Genomic DNA, 21,218 nt, shown 5'->3' with positions numbered 1-21,218 from the left:
AATTGATAACTAAATAGTTAAGATATATTTCCTCAAAATAAATTACTTTCACTAGTGCAGTGTGTAAAGTAGATTTGAAGTGTTTCTTACCCACACACAGACACAAATACACCAAGTATACTTAAAGCCATTCTCACCTGCATCACTGATGGAGTCACCTAAAAAAAAGCATAAGAAAAAAATAATTTTCGTATTAGTCAACCTCAATGCATCCAGTGGCCTGAACAGAATCCGAGGAGACACGTCCCGAGTTTGGACATCTATTGGGAAAGAGGCCATTTCCTCGCAGCCCTTCCTAGTGTCCCGGCTGCCGTCTCCTGCCATTTTCGACTGTGAATCATAAAATGCACTCCCATGAAAGCCAGAAGCAGGGATGTGAAGAGTGTTTCACAGACAGAAACGAGGAAAAGCCCTACAGCCAGGAGGCCCAGGGAAGTGCCACCAGACAGCTCAGGCGGGTGCCAAGACGCTACTCAGAACCAGGTGAGCTCGGCCATGCACCAGCTCCCTGAGGCCATCTCCCAGCCACACTCCTGCACTGCCCCAGGGGACACGTGGCCCAAGCAGTCACAGGCAAGCAGCAGTGCCACAGGGCAGGGCAGGAGTGGATTCAAAGCTGAGATGAATCATCTTTTCATGACACTTTTTAAATACATGTACACACGTATGGAAGGGCCCACACCAGGTGCATTTCCACGCTGACCTGGACATCAGGTGGGGCAGAGTGACCAGCAATCATCCGCACCCAACCTCTAGCCAGGCCCAGTCCCACCCAGGCACGCAGAGATCAGACCCACTCGCAGAGTGAAAGCGCTCCCCGGACACCTCGGGTCCACCTCCCCCAGGACTTCCCGAGAACACTACAGCCTGAGAGCCCTCCAGGGGGGAGCTATGGGCAGGGCAGCGAGCTCGGAGAACAGCAGGCTTTCTATCCAGGGACCATCTATGGCAGCCCTGAGTCATGAATGCTGCCACTTGCCCTCAAAAAGGATGCCGCCTGTTACCAGCAGTGGCCTCTGTCACTCATGGGAAAAGCCCCAGGGCAAACCCTACCCAGCTGCACCCATGGGAGCAGGCATAGTGCCCGGCAGTGGCCGACCCTGGGGCAGTCTCCTCCCACCAGCAAGGTGCACTCTGGCCGTTCTTACCTTTCTGCTTTACTGCTGGGTCGGGCTCAACGCTCTCACGCCACAGAGTAGTGGAGTTATCATCTGAAACACTAGTTGAGTTAGTAATGGTTTCTTTGGTTCCTGACATAAAACAGTTTAAAATCGGTCACTCAGACTGTACCCTGAAGGGCTGGTGATCAGTGGCATCCTGAGCCCTCTGGGTTACGGCTAACCAGAGCTCACACGCCCACCTTTCCCCATGCTGCAAGTTGACCAAACTGACAAAAGCAGCTTTGAAAACACATCTAAAATGTTCCTCCTGCACTGTGGCTCTGGGATTGGGCACCAGTCTGTGAGCAGGCCCCTCCCAGCCCACTGACCCAAGAGGGACTCTTGGGCCTCCCTGGGCAAAGCAGCCCGCATCCACCTCCACTTCTAGAACCAGTCGGACCCACAGAACCACTTGGTTCTGCTGGCTCCCACCACAGTCAGGCCCAGGAGCCGGCTGTTCCAGGAAAGCAGGAGGAAAAGAAAGGTATCCTGACACATGTACTCTCCTAGACATACTGAGAATCACAAAACAGGGTCTCATCACTGTGCTCTGAAGTCTTGAAAATAGAAAAGAAATGGAATACCTGAGAAATAAAATAAAATATTTCCCTATTAAAAACAAAAAGGGCACAGGAGGTGCTGGAGGAAGAGGTTTTGAATTATGGCAGGACCCAGAGCTGAAAAACCGACCCATGGTCCAAGACACACCACTGTCTAAATAAAGATGAAACTGGAAAAACATCCCCCAAACCCAATCCTAGATGTCTTAAAATCATTTAAAGAAATAGCTTACATCAGAATCAACCCGAAATTAACTAGCAAATAACTGCTTTATTTAGGTAATAGAATTACATTAAATTGATGGTATTTTCAAAATATCTTTTTTTAGTTGTAGATAGACCCAATATCTTCACTTTAAAAAAAAAATTATTTGTATGTGATATTAAGGATCGAACCCAATGTCTCACTCAAGCTAGGCAAGTGCCGTACCACTGAGCCACCACCCCAGCCACATGACATAGTTTTGTAAGGAAATCTCTGTAAAAATTATGTTGATTTAAACAGTCTAACAGCTAATTACTTATGATGTTTCCTAAAAGGTAGCCAAAGAATGAATATAAAATATTAAGATCTAAAAATGAATATGTTTGGCAGTTGTAGATTTGTCAATTTTAGAATGAAGCACTCTAATAAACCTAAGTTGTCATATTTTAGTTAAAAGTGTCAAAGATGTTCTATTTATTTACTTATTTATTTGCAGTACTGGGGATTAAGCTCAGGGGCACTGTACCCCTGAGTCACACACACTCAACACTTTATTTTTTTATGTTGAGACAGGCCCTCACTAAGTTGCTGAGGCTGGCCTTGAACATGTGACCCTCCTGCCCCAGCTCCCCAAGTTGCTGAGGTGTGTACAACTGGGCGCAGCAAAGATTCTCTGAATTCTATAGAACCCAGGATCGTAGCAGGTAGATGCAAATGTACTGTCTTCTGTCTGGAGTTCAAGGAGATGAATTTATCTTTTCCAAGTTCTAGTGAATATAAGCTTTACTAAACCCTAAGTTCCCACAAACACAAAGGACATACAAACAGGCTATATACTCACTAAAAACACTACAATCAATTTTTACTCACAAAGGGCAAATCAACTAGTTTATTGAATAATACTTTTAAAAGACTAAAATAATGCACTTATTAAGAAATCAAAGTTACTGTGCAGGGTGAAACAATCATTGCCTCAGCACAATCTGCTATCTGGAACTATCTAGTAAGCAAGAAATCCCACAGGGAAGGACAGGGCCTTGGCACCAGACTTCCCAAGTTCAGACCCTGGGGCTGCCACTGGACACAGACCTGAGTTGCAGTCCATCAGGTCTTGCGACCGAAACCAGTCGCTGGATGGCTGCCCACAGAGCCGCTGCAGGCAGTCCCGACAGTCCGCCTTCTTCAGCAGCCTCAGAGACTGCAGCCTCGTCAATTGGCTACTAAATGTCCTCACAGAACCAGGGGTTTTTAAACATGAAAACCATTTTGGAATAAAAATAGTTACTACTGGGAAATTTTGATTCTGTTCAGTGAGGTAAGAATTCTGTGGCTATGTAGACCATCTCATTTTATTTTTTGAGCTGTATGCTGAAGTATTTAAAAATATATTATTAGGATGTTGCAATATGCCTTGAAATCATTCATAAAAATATAGAGCTAAAGTGAGGCATAATGTTGGAACCACTCAGCCTGGGTGAGTGCCTGAGTATAAATTGCACTATTCTTTCTACTTTCTTGTATTTTTCATGATAAAAAAACTGGGATACAGGTCAGTGATACAGCGGCATGCATGTGCGAGGCCTTGTGTTCAATCCTCAGCACCACATAAAAATATATAAACTAAATAAAGGTGTTATATCCAACTGCATCTAAAAAATAAATATATTTTTTTTAAAAAAACTTAAACCATGCAACAAAAAGGAAAGAGAGCAGGAAGACCACGAGTTCAAAGCCAGCCTCAGCAAAAGCGAGGTGCTAAGCAACTCAGTGAGACCCTGTCTCTAAATAAAGTACAAAATAGGGCTGGGAGTGTGGCTCAGTGGTCGAGTGCCCCTGAGTTCAATTCCTGGTACCAAAAAAAAAAAAAAAAAAAAAGGAAATGAGAGAAACTAAGCAAAAGAAAGGTACAGTTTACATTCCAGAGAACTTGGAATTGTCATAGGTTAAGAAAAGGCACAGCCTACAGCTGGCATTACAACTTGGAGAGCAGAAAGAAACCATTCACACTTTAAAAAGGAACAGTAGAGTGCCTTTTTAAACTCTTCATCCAAAATGCAAAATGCTAAAAACAAGACCCACAAGTTCTCTTCGGACAACCTGAGACAGCAGAGTCAGTGGGCCTGGCAGGTCCCAGCACAGGCCCAGAGTCTTGGCATCTGAGTTGCATCAGCACACCACAGCTGCCTGCACCTGTTTTTCCCTTTTTGGCCCTGGGGATTGAACCCAGCGTGCTCTACCCCTAAGTGACATCCCCCACCTCACTGTTGTTTGTTTGTTTTCTTTTTTGAGAAAAGGTGTCACTAAGTTGCCCAGATTGGCCTTGAACTTGCAATCCTCCTAACTCAGCCTCCTGAGTTGCCGGGATTACAGGTGTGGCCAGCACTCTGGCCAACACAGCCGCTTTCCTCTCCTCTGAAGTACTTAGGAATGAGAGGTAGCGGTGAGGAAAGGCCTATTCCCCAGACCAGGGCAGGGAGCCTGGGAACCATGCTCAGCTCTAGAAACAACTGCTTGCAGCCTCTGAGTTCCAGGAGTTCCCAACAGCACCCACAGAGCAGCAGGGTGACTGTGAAGGCACCCCAGCCCAAAGTGAAGGGTGAGGGAGGAAAAAGAGGGACCAGGGCCTCTCCCAGCCCCGGGGAGCACATGTGAGCAGGGCTATGCTCCCCGCTGGACAACCAAGCTTCATTCTCACCCACAAAACACCCCACTGAGAAACAAGGTTTGCAGTGTGCACCTCTTCACGCCCCAGGTTTCACTATTTTCACACTTATGCTCAATACACGCCTGGTATTCAACCTGTGTTAAAGTCCACAAGCCTGATCTGGGGCTGTCTGTTCAGCTAGTGACCTGTCACACAGCACGCCTGTCACTCAGCTGCTATCCAGACACCAAACTCAAGGCGAGCATTTGTACAACCATTTGCTATGAGCACACTGTGTTCAGGGGACCCATCCGTGCAGGTGCTCCAGGCCAGGAGGTAGTGAGTGGGAAAGGTGTGAACGTGGTGTCCCCAGCTACACTGACACAGGTCACTCCATGGCCTACCAATTGCCATTCCTCCAAGCCTTCACCACTGCCCTCACCCTCTCCTACAGCACAGGACACCTGGCCAGCTCCCCCACAGGAGCCTGGAGACGAAAAAAGATCCCTTAAAAATAAGACCCAGTACAAGATGGGGCTGAATGTGACGCACAAGTACACAGTGGAGTAAGAACTCACCCACGGCCCAGCCCCCTCACTGCTCCAGGCCTACAGCTGCCTGCTTGGAACAGTGACCCAGCACGGCCCCGGGCTTCCACACCACGCCTGCCACACCAAGACATCAGCCACTCTTAGCACCCCTCCCAGCGAGGGAAGTCCTCGAAGACACCACTCGCCATTCTAGCCACGTTTCCAGAATCTTAAAAATGCAGATGGAAACAAAAACTTTTATCTTCTCCTAGAAAAAACTTACACTATCTTTTTTCTTGAATACAACTCAAAAATTCTAATATTTCTGAAGAATTTGGTCTCGGGACACAGAAGACTGGCGGGACTGATATTTCATTGAGGACTGCCCACCCACGCGCAGCGGCACACCATCAGTGCTGGCTGTGAACCGGCAAGCGCAGTGTGTTGCAGGCGTGCTGCCTAAAATCTTTATTGTGGAGAAATTCTAGCAGCACAGTAGGCTAAAGATTAAAAAAAATTCCAATAGCAAAATTAAGAATGCACTTTGACATAAAAAAAAATAGAAGTTAAATATAAAATTCATGTAAAGATTAACTTAAAGCTGTCACAATGGAGCAAAATTAAAGAAAATAAAACATCAAGTCATTTCTGATCTTCAGCACAATGTTAAAAAAATCTGACTAACACTGGAGTGGTAAGAATAATACAAAAAAACTTAGAACTACACCAAGATGTCGCAACTGTACATCAAGGTGTTGAGGAACTTAAACTAGAAAATACCTTTTTCTTACCTATTTCTGAAGCTGTAGTTTCCTGATCTGGTTCATCATTTAATCCAGACGTTATGGGGTCTAAACTTTTACCTGAAATATTATCCTCCTTCCTTCCTGACATAAAATAGTTAACAACAAATTAACATATTACAAAGGTTTCAGTATATGCTTGCTTTAGTTGGGACTTACAGGGGTCTGGGTCAGGGCCACCAACACACCACCATGTCCTCTCAGTGGTCCACTCTCAGCCTCCACTCGGTTCCCACAGACTGGACAGAAGCCCCCTCCCCTCCCTGAGACGCCCTCCCCACATCCAGGACAGCCTCTCCTAACAATAGCCCTGTCCTCTGCCCGCTGCCCTGGAGTCCCGTCCCCGCAGAGCTCAACACACCCTGTTCCCCCAGAGCCACGGCTGTAAACATCATCATGGCCAGAACCTCAGGTTGTGTCACCTCCAACCTCTGCAACTCTCCCTGATCACAGGTCTCACATCCCACCGTCTTCGAGGACCTCCGCGTGCGCAGTCAGACCTGTGTTCTGGTACAGCCACCCACGCAGCAGCCTGCCATTTCAGCAAGCTGCACTGCGCAGGTGCCCAGAACCCCCCAAAGCGGTCTTCTCTCGGATTCCTCTCATTGAAACAAGTGGTACCCTGTCCATGGGCACAGCCGTTGTCCTCTCTCCTGCCCCTCACACGCTATCACCACCGACACCTGCTCCGAGCCAACACACTCCCCATCCAGTCGCCAGGAGCTCCTCGCTGTCCCAGGCCTCCACTCCTGCCCTCCGATCTTACAAGGAGGCCCTTTAAAACACACACCCTGACTCTGTCCCGTCTGTCCTGCTCAAAGCCCTCCAGGTCCTCCAGCCACCAGCCACCTGTAGACACAGGGCAGAGGCCCCAGGCCCCTGCTGGGGCAGCCCCTCCCCCAACACTGCCCCTCCTTCCTCTCCAGCTCCACAGCTGGGCTTCCTGCCCTGCAGGCAGCAAGTCCAACCAGCTCAGGTCTCTACTCAGGGTCCCTGGACACCTGCAGGTCCTCCTCCCCAGCGAGTCACCCGTCCAGATGTCCCCAGACAGGGGCCCTCCCTGCCTTGCCTTCCTCCCTGCTTTTCCTGGCTTCTTTTTTCACTAAAAATCCTCATCACTAATCAACATGAATACAGGCACCCTCTCAGCTCCTCATGAGTATAAATGTCTTCCAAATAAAGAAAGGAAGGCTTCACTGGATAATCTCAGTCCCAAGCAGACTTAGGGTAGCACACCCTTGGCTGCTGAGAACAGCCCTGTGGCGCAGGAGCAGCTGTCCTCCTGCCCTCCTCCACTCTGGCCAGGCCCACGTGACCCTCTGTGAGGCTCCCCTGCTCTGAGATGGCGCTGAGGCACAGAATCAGGTGGCAAACAACTGCCCAGGCAGACACGCGCTCTCAGTCCCACTGTGGCTTAGTCTTACCGAGCTGTTTCCCAGCATGCTCCTTCTTAGCTTTAGTGTAGGAAGAGTTACGTTCTTTTTCTGGGGAAAGACTGTGTTCACTGGTTCTAGAGTCCCTTCTTCCTGACATGAAATTGCACAACGAAAATATGTATTACACTTAACTTGTAATGCTGCATAGTTACCAAATGAATGAAACCAAACACACTAATTCCAAGTTATGATTTCCTTTAGAACACACTCCTCATGAATTAGCAAAAATTATCCTACTCTTCTGTCAACTGGCCTTGGGTTCTGTAGGCTAGTACGGCTGTCCACATTCATCCTATGAACATGTGCCATACTCTAGTAGATGCAGGGCACAGAGGTCCCATGCACTGAGCACCCCCGGGTCCAGGTGTTTGCCCAGGTACCAACCCACCCAAGCAAGGCCAAAGGTCTGGGCCGAGCACCAGCTCAGCTGGGGCAGACTTGGGCCAGGTCAGTGCCTGGCCAGCCAGCAGCAAAAACAGGAGCCCCTGAACTGCTGACCGCCAAGAAGCTCACTGCTGTCAAGGGTGCAGTCTCCAATAGAAAACTCTTGAAGAGCACCCAGAAAGAAAGAGCCCACAGCAGAAGGCGGCCGTACACACAGACGAAGGAACACCCTGCGTGTCAGAGATGGAGATGCCTCAGCTGTGAGCTCGGGAAACCCGAAGAAGCAACCAAGATCCCTTGGATCAGGATGAGCAGCAAGGCCAGAGTGCAGACAGTGAGAGCAGTCAGTGAAACCCACAAGCCACTAACAACAAGGGGGAAAGACAGCATCTCCAAACACGAAAACAGACACGACTCAGCCACCACCTGGACAGACCCTGCAGACTGCAGCTGGAGGCAGCCACCCTCTGAGAAGTGGCTGCTCCCTTTGCAGGGGGCTCTTGAGTCATGTGGCAATTTTAAAATTCATCTGAACAGATAAGCAAGTAAAATGGCTTAAAACTTTTCTGAAAAGAACACTGACAGGAAACAGTAGTAAAACAGAGACCAGTGAAAGTGGAAAGCGAACAAGATCCCAGACCTTGACAGGTGCAACTAAGCCATCAGGCAGAAAGGTACCCTTAATTAGCAAGTGATCCTGGCACAGCAGGCAAAGAATTCTAAAAAAGTAAGTCAGCGCCTTGGCATATGCCAGGAATGAAAGTAAGAGATGAATACGAAGACTCAATATTAAAATGTATGCTAAAACACAAATCTTCAAGTCACAAATCTTTACACAAATTACCAAAAGCTTCAAGCACATAAAAATTAAGCACTCAGGCAAATCCAAAACCAAACTGAACATAATTAGTAAAAATGAAGCGCAAAAATATAAAAAACACACTTACTTAAAAATTGGCTGAGGTCCTTAACATACAAAGAGTTCACACAAAATAACAAGAACTCTTGCATCTCCAGAGAGTCAATGAGGAATCAAGAAAGAACAGACAAATCCAAGACCCCAGTCAAAACTAGGGACACACATGAAAAAATGCAATCTCACTAGGAATTAAACTTCCCAATTTTTTGACTATCAAAATCAGAAAGCCTTGGGGCTGGGGCTGGGGCTCAGCAGTAACGCACTTGCCTGGCCTGTGTGAGGCACTGGGTTCGATGCCTAGCAGCACATATAAATAAATAAAATAATATCTATCAATAACTAAAAATATATTTAAAAAAAAAATCAGAAAGCCTTGCCGGGCGCAGTGGCACACACCTGTAATCTCAATGGCTTGGGAGGCTGAGACAGGAGGACTGCAAGTTCAAAGCCAGCCTCAGGAAAAGCAAAGCGCTAAGCAACTCAGTGAGACCCTGTCTCTAAAAAAAAAATACAAAACAGGGCTGGGATGTGGCTCAGTGGTCGAGTGCCAGTACCCACCAAAAATTCAGCCTTCAAAACACTGGAGGGCGGGCAGAGGGCACCTATAGAGGAGCCCCGTGCCAGCGCTCACTCCTCTGGGCTGGGACAGGGCACCACCGAGAGGACGTCCCTAGAGCATCACTCACTGACTGTTGGGAAGGGACTACCAACTACCACGCTGTCCCACCCTAACCTACAGGATTCAGGAAAGCGTGGAGTTTCAGAAACCTCTTCTGCTCTTCAGAGCCTCCAGCAAGAGCAGCTCTGGCCAGCACAGCCCTGCGTTCCCTGCCTCTCTGGTCCTGCTGCTGGTGTGTCACAGTAACGTTCCATTTTCAGCCAAACCCCAGGCCAGACCTGTGAGCGTGGCTTTCTGCATGAGTCCAGTGCTCACTCCTGCTATTTTTAACCACAGGCACGTGCGTCATCTGCCTGCGTGCTCTGCATGCCCAATGGGAAAGACAAGAGCCCTGTGACCCGACGACCAACACACACTCTGGAAAACGAAAATCCAATCACCCCTTTTAAGTTCCAGCACAGGTCTACAGCAAAAGGGGCGGCTTTGCCCTGAGTGGTTGAGTTCACACAAGTGTGTACACGTGCGTTCTCCCCATTGTTTGTTTCCAGGCCCGGTAGACCTGTGACCAGCCACGAGTCTGCTACCAGAGAGTGGGACAGAGGCAACAGAGCTAAGACCCACGTCTGAGCCACAGTCAGCTCGGCAGTACCTTCCACTGAAGTTTTGGATCGTCGTTTTGATGTTTTTGATGTCAATGACCGGGACGCTGTGGTGGAAATCTCAGCCTTAGAGAGAAGAAAAGACAAAAATCAATGGAAGCTTCACACAGCAATAGCACCAGACTCACTGTTCAAGCTCTGCCCAAGGAAACCAAGTATGAAAACAGCAGCAGCAGCACAGGCTTTAGGGGACTTGCCACGCGGTGCAGTTACGTGCTGGGGACCCAAGAGGGAGTCCAGACCTCTTCCAGCCTCCACACAGGCCTCTCTGTGCAGCCCTAGGCAGCTCAGCAATCTGCTAAGGGCACTCGAGAAACACTGCCTGTCACATGTGCTTAATGCCGGTCACAGTTGTCAGAGGACTGCAAGGCCCAACGCCCTGGAGGGCACTTGTGCACACTGAGATGCCAGTGGGACAAATGTGGGACCAGTGTGGGACCACCTCTGGACGTGCAGTCCGCCACTGAGACACTGCCATGTGACACACGACTGTACTGAACTACTTCAATGCATTTGTATGCCACTCTGAAAGTAAAACCTCTCACCTGTGCTTCTGGAGAACACAGTGGGGGAAGGCAGCACAGCCCCCGCCCGCCCTTTCCCCAGAGCAGCCCCAGTGGCCCCCGCCCTCGTGCGGCTGACTCCATGTCCCTACCGTCAGACAATTATGGAAGTCAGCTAAGCCCTCAAGGGCCCCTTCTGCCAACCTCTACAGCATGGCCTCACGGGGACGACAGGCCACGAGCGGACCTCAGCCACAGGAAACACTGTGAGGTCCCAAGCATTGCCAGGCTAAACTGAGCGAGAGCCTCAGCGGGCCCTCCCTTCCCCAGCAGCCTCCAACTCAGTCCCCTTCCCGACTCACCCGAGTGCCCCTGTCACCACTCCCCTCAGCACCATACATCACGCTCACCAAAGGTGCAGGCCCAGAAACCACCCGACACGTGCCAGGAGGTATGCCGCTCCACCACTCCTGAGACAGCCTTTCCCCAGCCGCAGCCCCACTCGTCCAGGGAGGACACGCATCCACGACCCAACTCCAGGCCACACCTCTGGAAACTGCTGTTTAAACTCTACCTCTGTTTCCGCCTTGGAGTCTTTAAAGGATCCATCTGAAAACTTCTTAGATATCTCCCCTGAACTTGCTGACTGTAAAAAAATATATATATATATATATATTTTTTTTCCTTCAAATTTTGGAAATATTCACATCTGTAATACCTAAAAACAAATCAAGCTCTGGTCCATTGGTCCATGATACTGACGTACAAACAAGACAACCCTTTGCACAGACCTGAGCAGCCCGTCCGGTCACTGCTGCTGGAACCTCAGTGCTCCTGGCGAGCAGCACCGGAGTAGGACACCAAACACTCCTGCCTGGCAGGGGACTACGCAGAGGCCAATCCCCTGACCATGACAGCCCAGGAGGTGCAGAATGGGATGGGATGAATTTAAACTCCAGAGCCCGTCTTCTGATATTTGAGCATCTTCTAATAATGGGGCAACTGGAATGGCGTGACTCTTCATAAGCAAAGGCTGCAGACAGTCAGGAAGGCACCCTCCTAAGCCACATGACTCCTGTCAACGCCATCTACACATCTGGACACAGGACGTCAAAGGACACTCGTTCAGTATTTCAACAATGAAACATGCTCTTCAGACAGACACATCAGATGGTACAGGTGGTCATCACCCAATGGTCAAGGGGCCCAGCAGGTGCCACACTCATGTGCTCACCATGTAGGGTGACATCTGGGGCTCATGGACGGCCAGTCTAACCTGGCACCTGGGCTCCAGCCACCACACCATAACCCCGTAGCACTCCTGACTTCTCAGGATGCCTCCGTCTCTATCTTACCGTCCACCACACAAACCATGGGCAGGCTGGGTGCACACCTATAACCTGAGCAACTCACAGGAGGCTGAGGCAGGAGGATGGCAAGTTCCAGATCAGTCTCAGCAACTTAGTAGACCCAGTCTCCAAAGAAAAATAAAAAGGGCTAGGGATGTGGCTCAGTAGTGGAGTGCTTGCCAGCGTCATGCAAGGCCCTGGGCTAACCTCCCAGGACTGCCAATAGAATAAAATAAAGAATTTGTCTGGGCAGCCTGCGCACCCTGTCGCCCTCCCTCCAAGACAGTCAGGCTTTGGCCAGAGAGGGCAGTGATGTGGCAGAGCAGGGCCTGAACTGCATCTCCTGCCTCCACTAAGGACTGACATCCTCAGGGCCATTTTACAAGTCACTTGAACCAGGATCTTTGAGAGGCACCTCACGGCAGCTCATACCTGCATGGTGCTTCTGACCAGGAGACCTTGCTGCTGTTGTCCAGTTCAGCACAGCTAATAAAGACGCCCCAGACTCACAAAGGCCAGGCAAACAGAATCACCTGAAAGACCTAAGCAAATCCACTTCACCTCACTGTGGCCTCCAGCCCTTCTCAACAAAACCATCTTTCCCACTTGGCTCTCACACATCCCAAATATCAGCCTGCAAACATTTATCTTTAGAATTTTCTTTCTCTGTATTAAAGCGACTAGTTGCAGCACTGGCAATTTCAGTGAACTCAATATGGGAGGCTCTGTCTGAAGACCCCAATTGCTGAGGAGGCTGTCCACTCAGGGGCTGCCTCATGCACACAAAAAATATACCAGAACATGCCAGCACCTACAAATATACCAGAACATGCCAGCTACAAAAAGCAGATCAGGGCGAAATACTTTTTCTCAGGCTGCTAAAAAGTGGTAAAGAGGGAGGCTGCACTCTCACCCTCCAGGGCCCCCAGGTCTTTACGACACAGAACCAGGGTGTGTTAGTTACTCCAGACGTGAATGGAGGGAAAGCGATACTATGAAGACTACAACCTGACAGTCCCCCCTAGAATACCAATTTCAAATACTAACAAAACCACATCTTTTTGCATAGGTGCCCCCTTGCTTGCTGCAGCGGGCAGAGAAAACTTTATGCCGACTTGCAGAGAAAAACCAGTTTACAGACTTCCAGCAAGGTCAGTCCTGTGGAGCCCACTCCCAGGGACAGGGATGCCCCAGAGGCAGCACTACTGAAAAAGACAGCCAGTGGGGGCAGGGAGCTGGAGGCCAGCCCAGGCCTTGCCCTCACTGCCCAGCAGCATCACCTGGGCCGTCCAGGAGCAAGGCCAGACCTCTGCCTCCCCTGCCAGCAGCCACAGACCAGACCACTGTCCTGTCTTCCCAGGATGATGTCCCACAAGAAGGGCATCTAGAAAGGCAACTTGCTCATTTACAAGACACAGTCTGAAATTCAAGGCTTCTGGCCAGTCGTAAAATTACCTGAAAATTCCATTAAAAAAGAATGACAGGGGCTGGGGTTGTGGCTCAGCAGTAGAGCACTCGCCTTGCACGTGCGAGGCCCTGGGATCAATCCTCAGCACCACATAAAATACATAAGCAAAATAAAGTACTGTGTGCAACTACAACTAATAAATAAATAAATATAAAAAGAATTACAGTAACCTGAGGTCTTATTGTACCTTTCTGCCAGTGTCCAAAAGACTTGGTGTCTCTACTCCTTAACAAACTCAGTAGTGCCCGAGCTCCAGAGACCACACAGCCACTGACCCTGCTGAAACGCCACTTCCAATGACGCCAGGGACCAGCTCCACCAAACACAAGTGCAGGCCATGTCACAGAGGTGCAAAGCAACATATCTCAGCACATCTGGCAAGATGACAAGGGCAACTGGGCAAATGAACTCAACCCCTGAAAACTGAATAAGCTCACAAAGAGCGAGCGCCCCGCGGTCTTTTCCCAGCTTCCTCCAAGCTACCTCCCGCCACCCCCAGAGCAGCGCTCCTCACAAAAGGCCCAGGAAGGCCTGTGACTGACCTGCCACCCGGGGTTCACTGGTCTGAAGACCCCGTCAGCCCTGCCTGGTCCTCCGCTCGCCCTTCACCATACAGTCCTCTGGGCCCCCGGGGCCACCACATGCTCTTCAAGAATGGCCATGCGTTTAAAACCAGGCACCCTGGCAGAACCGTGACCTCGCGGGGTTCCCACCAGGAATGCACAACTTTAAACCGCCACAGAAGGAAACCCTCAGGAACGGCCGGCTCCCCCCAAAAAGCCAGCTCCCAGGCTGTTACCTTTCTCTCCAGCTTCTCCTGCTCTCGGTTCTTCTCCCTGTCGGGGTCCCTGGAGTGCTCCCCGTTTCTCGCTCTCCGCCGCTCCCGGTCCTTGCCCTTGTCGCGGTCGCGGTCGCGCTCCCGGTGCCGCTCCTTGTCCCGCCCTGCCTCGCCCCTCCTCTCCCGCTCCTTGTCCCGGTCTGCGTCTCTGTCCTTGTTGCCTCTGTCTCTGTCCCTCTCTCGCTCCTGCCTGGCCCTGCTTCTGCTTTTCTCCTTCTCCCCTTCCCGGTACTTGTCTCTCTCCGCGTCTTTGTGCCGGTCTCGGTCATTGTCCTTCATCTTCTCCTTGTCCCTTTCTTTTTCTCTTGATTTGCTTTCTTCTTTCAGTTCTTCTCTCTGTTTTCCATCTCTGCTTGTACTTCTCTCTTTTACTTCTGAATTTCTTCTATCCTAAAAATATATGTATACATAAATATAAACGTTTTTACCTAAACTGCAAAAAGACCATTTCATTCTTAATGATGTGCCACTGCAGTCACCTCTCTATCTCTGTGAGCTCTCGAGTCATCTTCCCTCACATTCTTATTGTCTGACTCGTGAGGCTTGGAGGTCCGGGAGGCCCTTCCTCTCGCGTCCGCCTTCTCTCCAGCCAGAACTCTCCGCACTGCGTCCTCGCTGGAGAGCTTTTTCCGCAGGCCAGGAGGTGAATGCAAGGCAAAAACGAGATCAGCACAGGCAACAACACAAACGCCAGCAAAGAGAGTTCATTCGACAGATTTTGTATGAGTAAAATTTGAATGAAATATTAAAAGAAAATGTCATTATCATAGGCAAAGCCCTGTGTCTCTTGATCACCATGACTAATGACTCATCACTAAGTCCTGGTCCAGTCCCACCTATGCTGCCCAGGGTGGACGTGAGTGTGGTTCAGGAGCAGTAAAGCTGAAAACCACACAACTCACAAACCTCTCCACCTCCACTGGGATCAGGGTCCTAGCAGAAAGGCCCTTCAGGTGACTCGACCACCTCATTCCCTAAAAACTAGCACGCTCTGAGGCTAGGACACAGAGAGGTGGAGCAAGCCCAGTGCAGGCCTGTGGTGCCTGGAGTAGGGGCACAGGTGTGGAAGGCGAGGACAGAAGTTGAGGAGCAGCTCCTACAGCGCCCCTCGCCCTGGGCGGGTAAAACGCTGTCCACAAAGGAGGCAACACCAGCTTCAAAAGACAGCTTCGGGCTGCCAGGCCAAAAGCAAAGCACCTACGAGGCCCCACGTACTACAGAAAGCCTGCCATCCTGTGTTTTGCAGGCCCTGGCTCACAATCACAGAAGCTCCTCCTGCACCTCCAAGCTCCAGAATACGTGGGACCCAATTCAAAGTGCAGGGTTCAATGGGTACCACTGGAACTCCCCCTTAAACACCTCCCACGATATTTAGTCACTCTCCCCCCCTCCACTTCTTGCCACTCAGCACTACTAAGTTTAAAATGCCAGTGCTGCAGTGTCACTGTGTGGATGCAGCACTGTCCAATGATCTAAAGCAGCATTACCTTGTTGATGCAGCACTTTGCAATTATCTGAAGCAGCTCGTTTGTTCTTTCAGGCTCGTGCCCGGCCACGATTCGGGCTGGTTTTGCCAACAAAGGCTCTCCTGAAACCATCATGACCACATCTATGGCCTTCTGGAGGAAGCTAATTTTTGCATCTTTATCCTGAAATGTTTCCATTTAAAAGAAATATTAACATACTTCAAAGAGTTTGCATTATCATCAGAATGTTTGAAAGACATGGGATAGATCCTCTTTATAGAAAAAGCACTTTTTAGATATATGACAAATTTAGAAATACTGACCTTTCATAACACAACAAAATTCATGAAAGCTATTAAGTTAGCTGATGGGCTGCATTAACCTTTGAAATACTAATTCTGCTTTTCAGTTGATAAATTTAGCACAACATGCACTGGCCACAAACAAGAAGATGAAATGAGAAAGGTCCACGCCATTCGTGAGTTAAAGGGCCTCGTCTCCCCACTACACACAGCATTTTCCTCACACAAGGGGTAGCCGCGGCCTAAAACCATCTGTTCACCAGGGGAAGGACAGGGAGAGGAGGAGCCCCGCGCCGACCTACCTTGACGTTATCTGACTTCATCTCAACATCTGTGTAGAGGCCCTTCATGAACCCCGTGGTCCTAATCACCTTCAAAACACAAAAAAGAAATTCATGCACCTCCCAGGACATCCGCTGACCCCCCACCAGCGCCCAGGAATCTCACTGTCCACTCTCGACAAATGTTTACGTCATGAGTGCAGAATGCTGTGACGCAGAACACAACCAGGCCTCAGGACATCCTGGCTGCAAGCACAAAGAGTGCTAACACCCAGGGCGCCAGGGCAGCCCACAGGAGGGGAGGGCCCAGGTGCCAGGGACCACTTCCCAGGGGAGAGCAGACCTGAACTGGACCCAGAAGCTAACAGAAGAGCTGGGGAAGAGGGCATTTGGGAAGCAATTGACCAATCAAAGAAATCTACTCCATGAGGGACGGAACAATTCGGATGGAATAAATCTTCTTGTTTGGCCAGAGCATGTTGTGCTGATTTATCAACTGAAAAGCAGAATTAGTATTTCAAAGGTTAATGCAGCCCATCAGCGAACTTAAAAGCTTTCACGAATTGTTTCTGTTGTATTATAAAAGGTCAGTATTTCTAAATTTTCAAGGGATCCAGAGAAGTGTGAGACAGCAGGAGTCTGAGGCATCCAGAGTCCTGCAGGGCCTGACCCGGAGGCTCTTTGCAACCAATTAGGGACACAAACTATGCTTGCGAGACCGGGCAGTTCTAACACAGAGAGGCCAGGCCACTCTGAGCTTCACTGGAGTCCCCCAGGCACAGTGGTGGGAATGGAGACCAGAAGGAAAAGGAAGAGCTTAGCCTGGGCATCCAAACCAGAATCTCCAGATGGGTCCTCCTCACTTCTTAGGATGGTGGGGACCATGCATCTATGTCATCACTTCTGTTCTCCCCCTACCTGCCCCTCCCCCTCAGGTAACCTGAACCCTGAAATATCCTGAAAGGGCTGTGGTTTGCTCTGTCCCTCCCTGTCCCCCACCCAGCACCCTGGATATCTTAAGGTCAGAGTAATTAAAAATGTGAGGGTTACTGAACAATCAAAACAATGGATTTTCTAAAAAATGAAACAGAACAGAAAATATCAGGTGTATCCTCCGGAGGCCTGTAGATGTGTGTCCTAGGTCAGCTGTAGCTTTATTACTGTGAGTCAGGTTTTAAAAACCAATGGCAAAAGACAGGCCTGGGAGTCAGCCAACTACTGCGTTGTTTTGTTTGGCTTTGTTCTTAGAAGATGGCTAGAATTCGGACTCTTAAAAGCATCCCACCCTTAATGTTCCTGACAACTGCCCACTTCTTCTGGGTTGAGGTTTTCCCAGAGTGCAGGCAGTTTATATTGTGAGCAGTAACTGGAAGCAACAAGAAACAATGTCACAGAACCTTGTTTAACCTAAGGAAAAACGCTGTTAGTTAGCTACAGCTCCATATTTAGACACTGACTTGAACAAGACATTCAGGGGCAGTAAGAATCTTCACAGGACACTCTCCACCCACCATATAAAAATGCTTTTCAGCACATCAGCCATTCTAATGCCTTGTTAAGGAGGTGTAAGTGCATCTATCTTGACACCGAAAAAGAAATTAATTTCAGCATTAGAAAAAGTTTAGAAGAAAAGCAGACCTGCTCCCAATGGAGCATATACCTCATTCCATACCTGCCTACCAGGCCACAGAGTGGATTCCTGCTTGAATGTTCCTCCTCAATCCCACAATACCAACCAGGACATGGTCATTAAGCCCCACCCACAAGCTCCCCCAGGATGAGCACACTCCCCTGTGGCACTCCCCTCTTCTAACCCTGCCATTCCTTTGGTTACCTGCAGCATTCTCACTGAAAGGTGCTCCCTAAGTCCTGAGAATGGAAGTATTCTTTAGGCTCCCTCCCCCTCAAAGTTTCACTTCCCTCCAGGTGCTTTCCTCAGGTGGCCCTGCATTTCATGAACTGCCAGGAGCAGCACAGGAAATGAAGTATAGCTTTGCAGCCTCAGCTCCAACAGGTCAGGCTGCAGGCAGGCCAGTTCTTCCTCGCTCCCTCAGGATCAGGGGATGACACCTGCTACTTCACAGAGTGGTGGTGACACAGCACACTGCCTGGCTCCCATGGGACTCTCTACACAGCTGGGTCCCTTCCCCATACACCATCCAGGACAGGATGTAAGGGCTGTGCAATCCAAGAGAAGGGGACCACCAGTCAAAACAGGAGTGTGGATGATTCCTAGAGCTTTTCTGCATGAGCAGGTTTGGGACAGAGGCACACGTTCCAGGAGAGTACACACCACAGCTGGTAGGATGGCCAAAATCAACAAGAAATGAGAATAAAGTTTGAGAGCCCTCATTCGGCCCTGGGAGCGTGCAACCTGACCCCTAAGTCCCAGAGAGCACCTGGGCCCCTAAGCCCTCTGGTGCACCTTGAAATGGGTGCTGCCACCCCTTGAGGCAACACTCCTGAGTTACTAAGCACCTGGACAGACTGCCAAACAGTGAATGTTTGTTGTGCAATTTCTATGTACCCAGTGCAGCTCACTGGAGATGCACTAACAAATCAGTACCGTCCTGTCATTGAGAAATCCACCGTCCTTAAGTGAGAAAGTCACAGCAACAATAACCTCAAGTTAAAGCAGGCTGTGCAGTTTATCAACAAATATCAAACGACATTTTTACAGCCTTCCTTTCAGAAAACCAATATATTTATTCTCCTTCGTGTATTTATTAAGCATTCTAACTCCGGTGACTGCACCAAGCAGTCGTGAGAGAAACTCTGAGGAGGGAGCCTAAAGGATAACTCCACCCTCCCAAGACTTGGGGAGCACCTTCCACGTGAGAACGCTGCAGGGCAACCAAGGGGAATGACAGGGTTGGAGGGGGAAGTCACACAATCGGTTCTGCCAGCACAACCCCGAAGGGCTCCGAAGAGAAACGGGAAGGTTCCCGGGCCGGGCGCCTGCGACCCCAGCCACCTGGGAGGCCGCGGCAGGAAGATGGCCAGTTCAGGGCCAGCCTGGGCGACGGGTCGGGGCCCAAACTCAAATTAAACGTAAACGGGGCCGGACGCGGCTCGGCCGGGGAGGCGCGCAGAGGCACAGCGCCCCGCGTCCAGTCCCCGGGCCCCCGAGGCGGGACCCCCGCAGGAGCCGGGCCTGCGCTCCCGGTCGGCGTCTCCCAGCCGATCTCCCGGCGCAGCGCCCCCCGGCCCGGCCCACGCCGCCCGGCGCGCACCTCCGTGACGATGTCGTGCAGGTAGCGGAACGGGGGCTTGCTCAGCAGCTTCTCCGTCAGCGGCGGCCTGCGGATCACCTTGCCCAGCGCCTCCTGCGTCCGCCGCACCACCGCCGCGTTCATGGCCGTGCCGCCGCGCGGCTGCCCGCCCGCGCCGCTCCGCCCGCCGGGTCCCCGCGGCCTCAGCGGAGAGCCGGACTCCCATCCCACAATGCACTGCAGCGCGCGCGGCGCCTGCGCGGCCCGCCCCCGGTCGCCAGGGCTGCGCGGCCTTAGCAACGGACGCTCGTGGGGCCCGCCTCTCCCGAAGCCCGCCCTCGTAGGCCCCGCCCCGGACGCAGCCCCGCCCACAGCCTATCCCTGCCCTCAGCGCTCGCCCCGCCCACAGTCCCCCTGACCCGCTCCGCTGCCGGCTCCTCAGCCCCGCCCCTCCGCAGCGTAGCCCTGCTGTCCCGCCGCCCTGCTGCCCAGCTGACCTCCTGACCAGCCCGCTCTGCCCACTGGCAGAGGCCGCGGTGGGCCGCCTAGCACAAGCAGCTCCCAGGACCTGCGCTGCCTGACAGGCACAGTTCAAGGGGAGCGTAGGCTCAGGTGAATGGACGGGGCTGCGCCGAGTCCTCCCACAGACACGAGGAGGCGGTGTCTGGCCCCACTGGTCCTCCACGGCTTCGTGGGCAAGGGCTTGTTTTCTCTGACAGTTCATTTCTGTTCCTATAAAGGAGGATACTAACGCGTCGCCCAGGAAGGTGAGGACTGCGTGATGTCCCCTGTTCCACCGGGCGTCGGATTCTGTCCCACCTCCTGTCGGACCGCACAAACCCTGTCTCTCGGCAGTGTGGGGGCTCTGTATTCTGCGTTTATGCTTCCAGAGAATGCTTTTATGGCTTTTAAATTTACATCCACTTTTTACCGTTTTGCATACTCTTCATTCTTTGTGTAGATCTGGATTTCCAGCCGGTGCGTACTCCTGTCTGAAGAACTCCTTCTTTAGTATTTATTTTTGCACCGTTAAGCTGGCAACTAATGCTTCATCTTTTATGTATCCAAAAATCTTTATTTATCTTCACATTTGAAAGAATTTACCACGCTCAAATGCGGGGAGGTTATATAGACTACCAGTCTCAAGTCAGGCTGTATGGCTTATCAATAAATACTGAACTGCATACGTTTTTTTTCCTTCAGTACTGCCCCTTGAACTCAGGGGTCCTCTACCACCGACCTACATCCCCAACCCTTTTTATTTATTTATTTATTTTTGAAACAGTGTCCTGCTAAGTTGCTGAGACTGAACTCCAATTTGCAATCCTCCTTCCTCAGCCTAGAGTGAAGTTGCTGGGATTACAGGCCTTCCATAACATACCCAAACTAAACTGGATTCTTGTAATTTGCTTTCAGGTCTCCCTACAACAACCTACAATAAATTCACCCTCAATTATTTAATAAATGTACAAGTATTAGAATTCTGATTGACTTTTTTCTTTTGGTACTTTGAGAATGTCACTTCATTGGCTTCTGGTTTACATAGTTTCTGAAAAGCAGTCACCTGGAATTCTCATTTGTTGTGCTTTGTTTATGTTTCTGCCTGTCTTAAAGATTTTTTTTTTTACTATTGGTTTGTCAGAGGTTTGCCAATGATATATATAGATGTATAATTATATTTTGCTTTTATTTTTTTCAGACAGGGTTTTGCTGTGTTGCCTGGGCTGGCCTCAATCTCACACTCCTCCTGCCTCAGCCTCATGATCACCTAGGATCACATACCTCTGCACCCAACATGTGCATTTTCACCTAAAATTTATGTACGATAATTGTGTATATACAATGAAATTCACACAGTCCAAGTGTGCATGTTGATGCAT

The 21,218-nt window shown here is 50.2% G+C and overlaps 1 protein-coding gene and 1 long non-coding RNA gene across 8 annotated transcripts in view; one reads left to right on the top strand and one right to left on the bottom strand.

Annotated features, from left to right (window-relative positions):
* Positions 1–19,578, bottom strand: part of Traf3ip1 (TRAF3 interacting protein 1) — a 57,117-nt gene extending 37,539 nt beyond the window's left edge. The window contains exons 1-9 of one of the 7 annotated variants that reach the window (XM_078018362.1): positions 19,360–19,578; positions 16,148–16,216; positions 15,565–15,726; positions 14,557–14,700; positions 14,039–14,467; positions 10,997–11,068; positions 9,910–9,985; positions 1,149–1,250; positions 138–158 (exon numbers count right to left, since the gene is read on the bottom strand). In XM_078018362.1, the coding sequence (XP_077874488.1) occupies positions 138–158; positions 1,149–1,250; positions 9,910–9,985; positions 10,997–11,068; positions 14,039–14,467; positions 14,557–14,700; positions 15,565–15,726; positions 16,148–16,216; positions 19,360–19,482 (1,198 nt within the window). In that variant the 5' untranslated portion in view covers positions 19,483–19,578. The remainder of the gene's footprint in view (positions 1–137; positions 159–1,148; positions 1,251–9,909; positions 9,986–10,996; positions 11,069–14,038; positions 14,468–14,556; positions 14,701–15,564; positions 15,727–16,147; positions 16,217–19,359) is intronic. The other 6 variants (XM_013359182.4, XM_013359183.4, XM_021727030.3 and 3 more) reach the window with 6 other exon arrangements.
* Positions 19,579–19,717: 139 nt separating this feature from the next.
* LOC110598255 (uncharacterized) lies at positions 19,718–20,823 on the top strand. The gene is made up of 2 exons (XR_002484093.3): positions 19,718–19,950; positions 20,079–20,823. It is a non-coding gene; the product is annotated as an uncharacterized LOC110598255 (long non-coding RNA).
* The last annotated feature ends 395 nt before the right edge of the window (positions 20,824–21,218 follow it).

The sequence above is a fragment of the Ictidomys tridecemlineatus genome, chromosome 7 (assembly GCF_052094955.1).
Source record: "Ictidomys tridecemlineatus isolate mIctTri1 chromosome 7, mIctTri1.hap1, whole genome shotgun sequence".
NCBI classification, from domain to species: domain Eukaryota; kingdom Metazoa; phylum Chordata; class Mammalia; order Rodentia; family Sciuridae; genus Ictidomys; species Ictidomys tridecemlineatus.
Note: the sequence above shows the minus strand (reverse complement) of the source record. Positions and strands in the feature narration are given on the sequence as shown.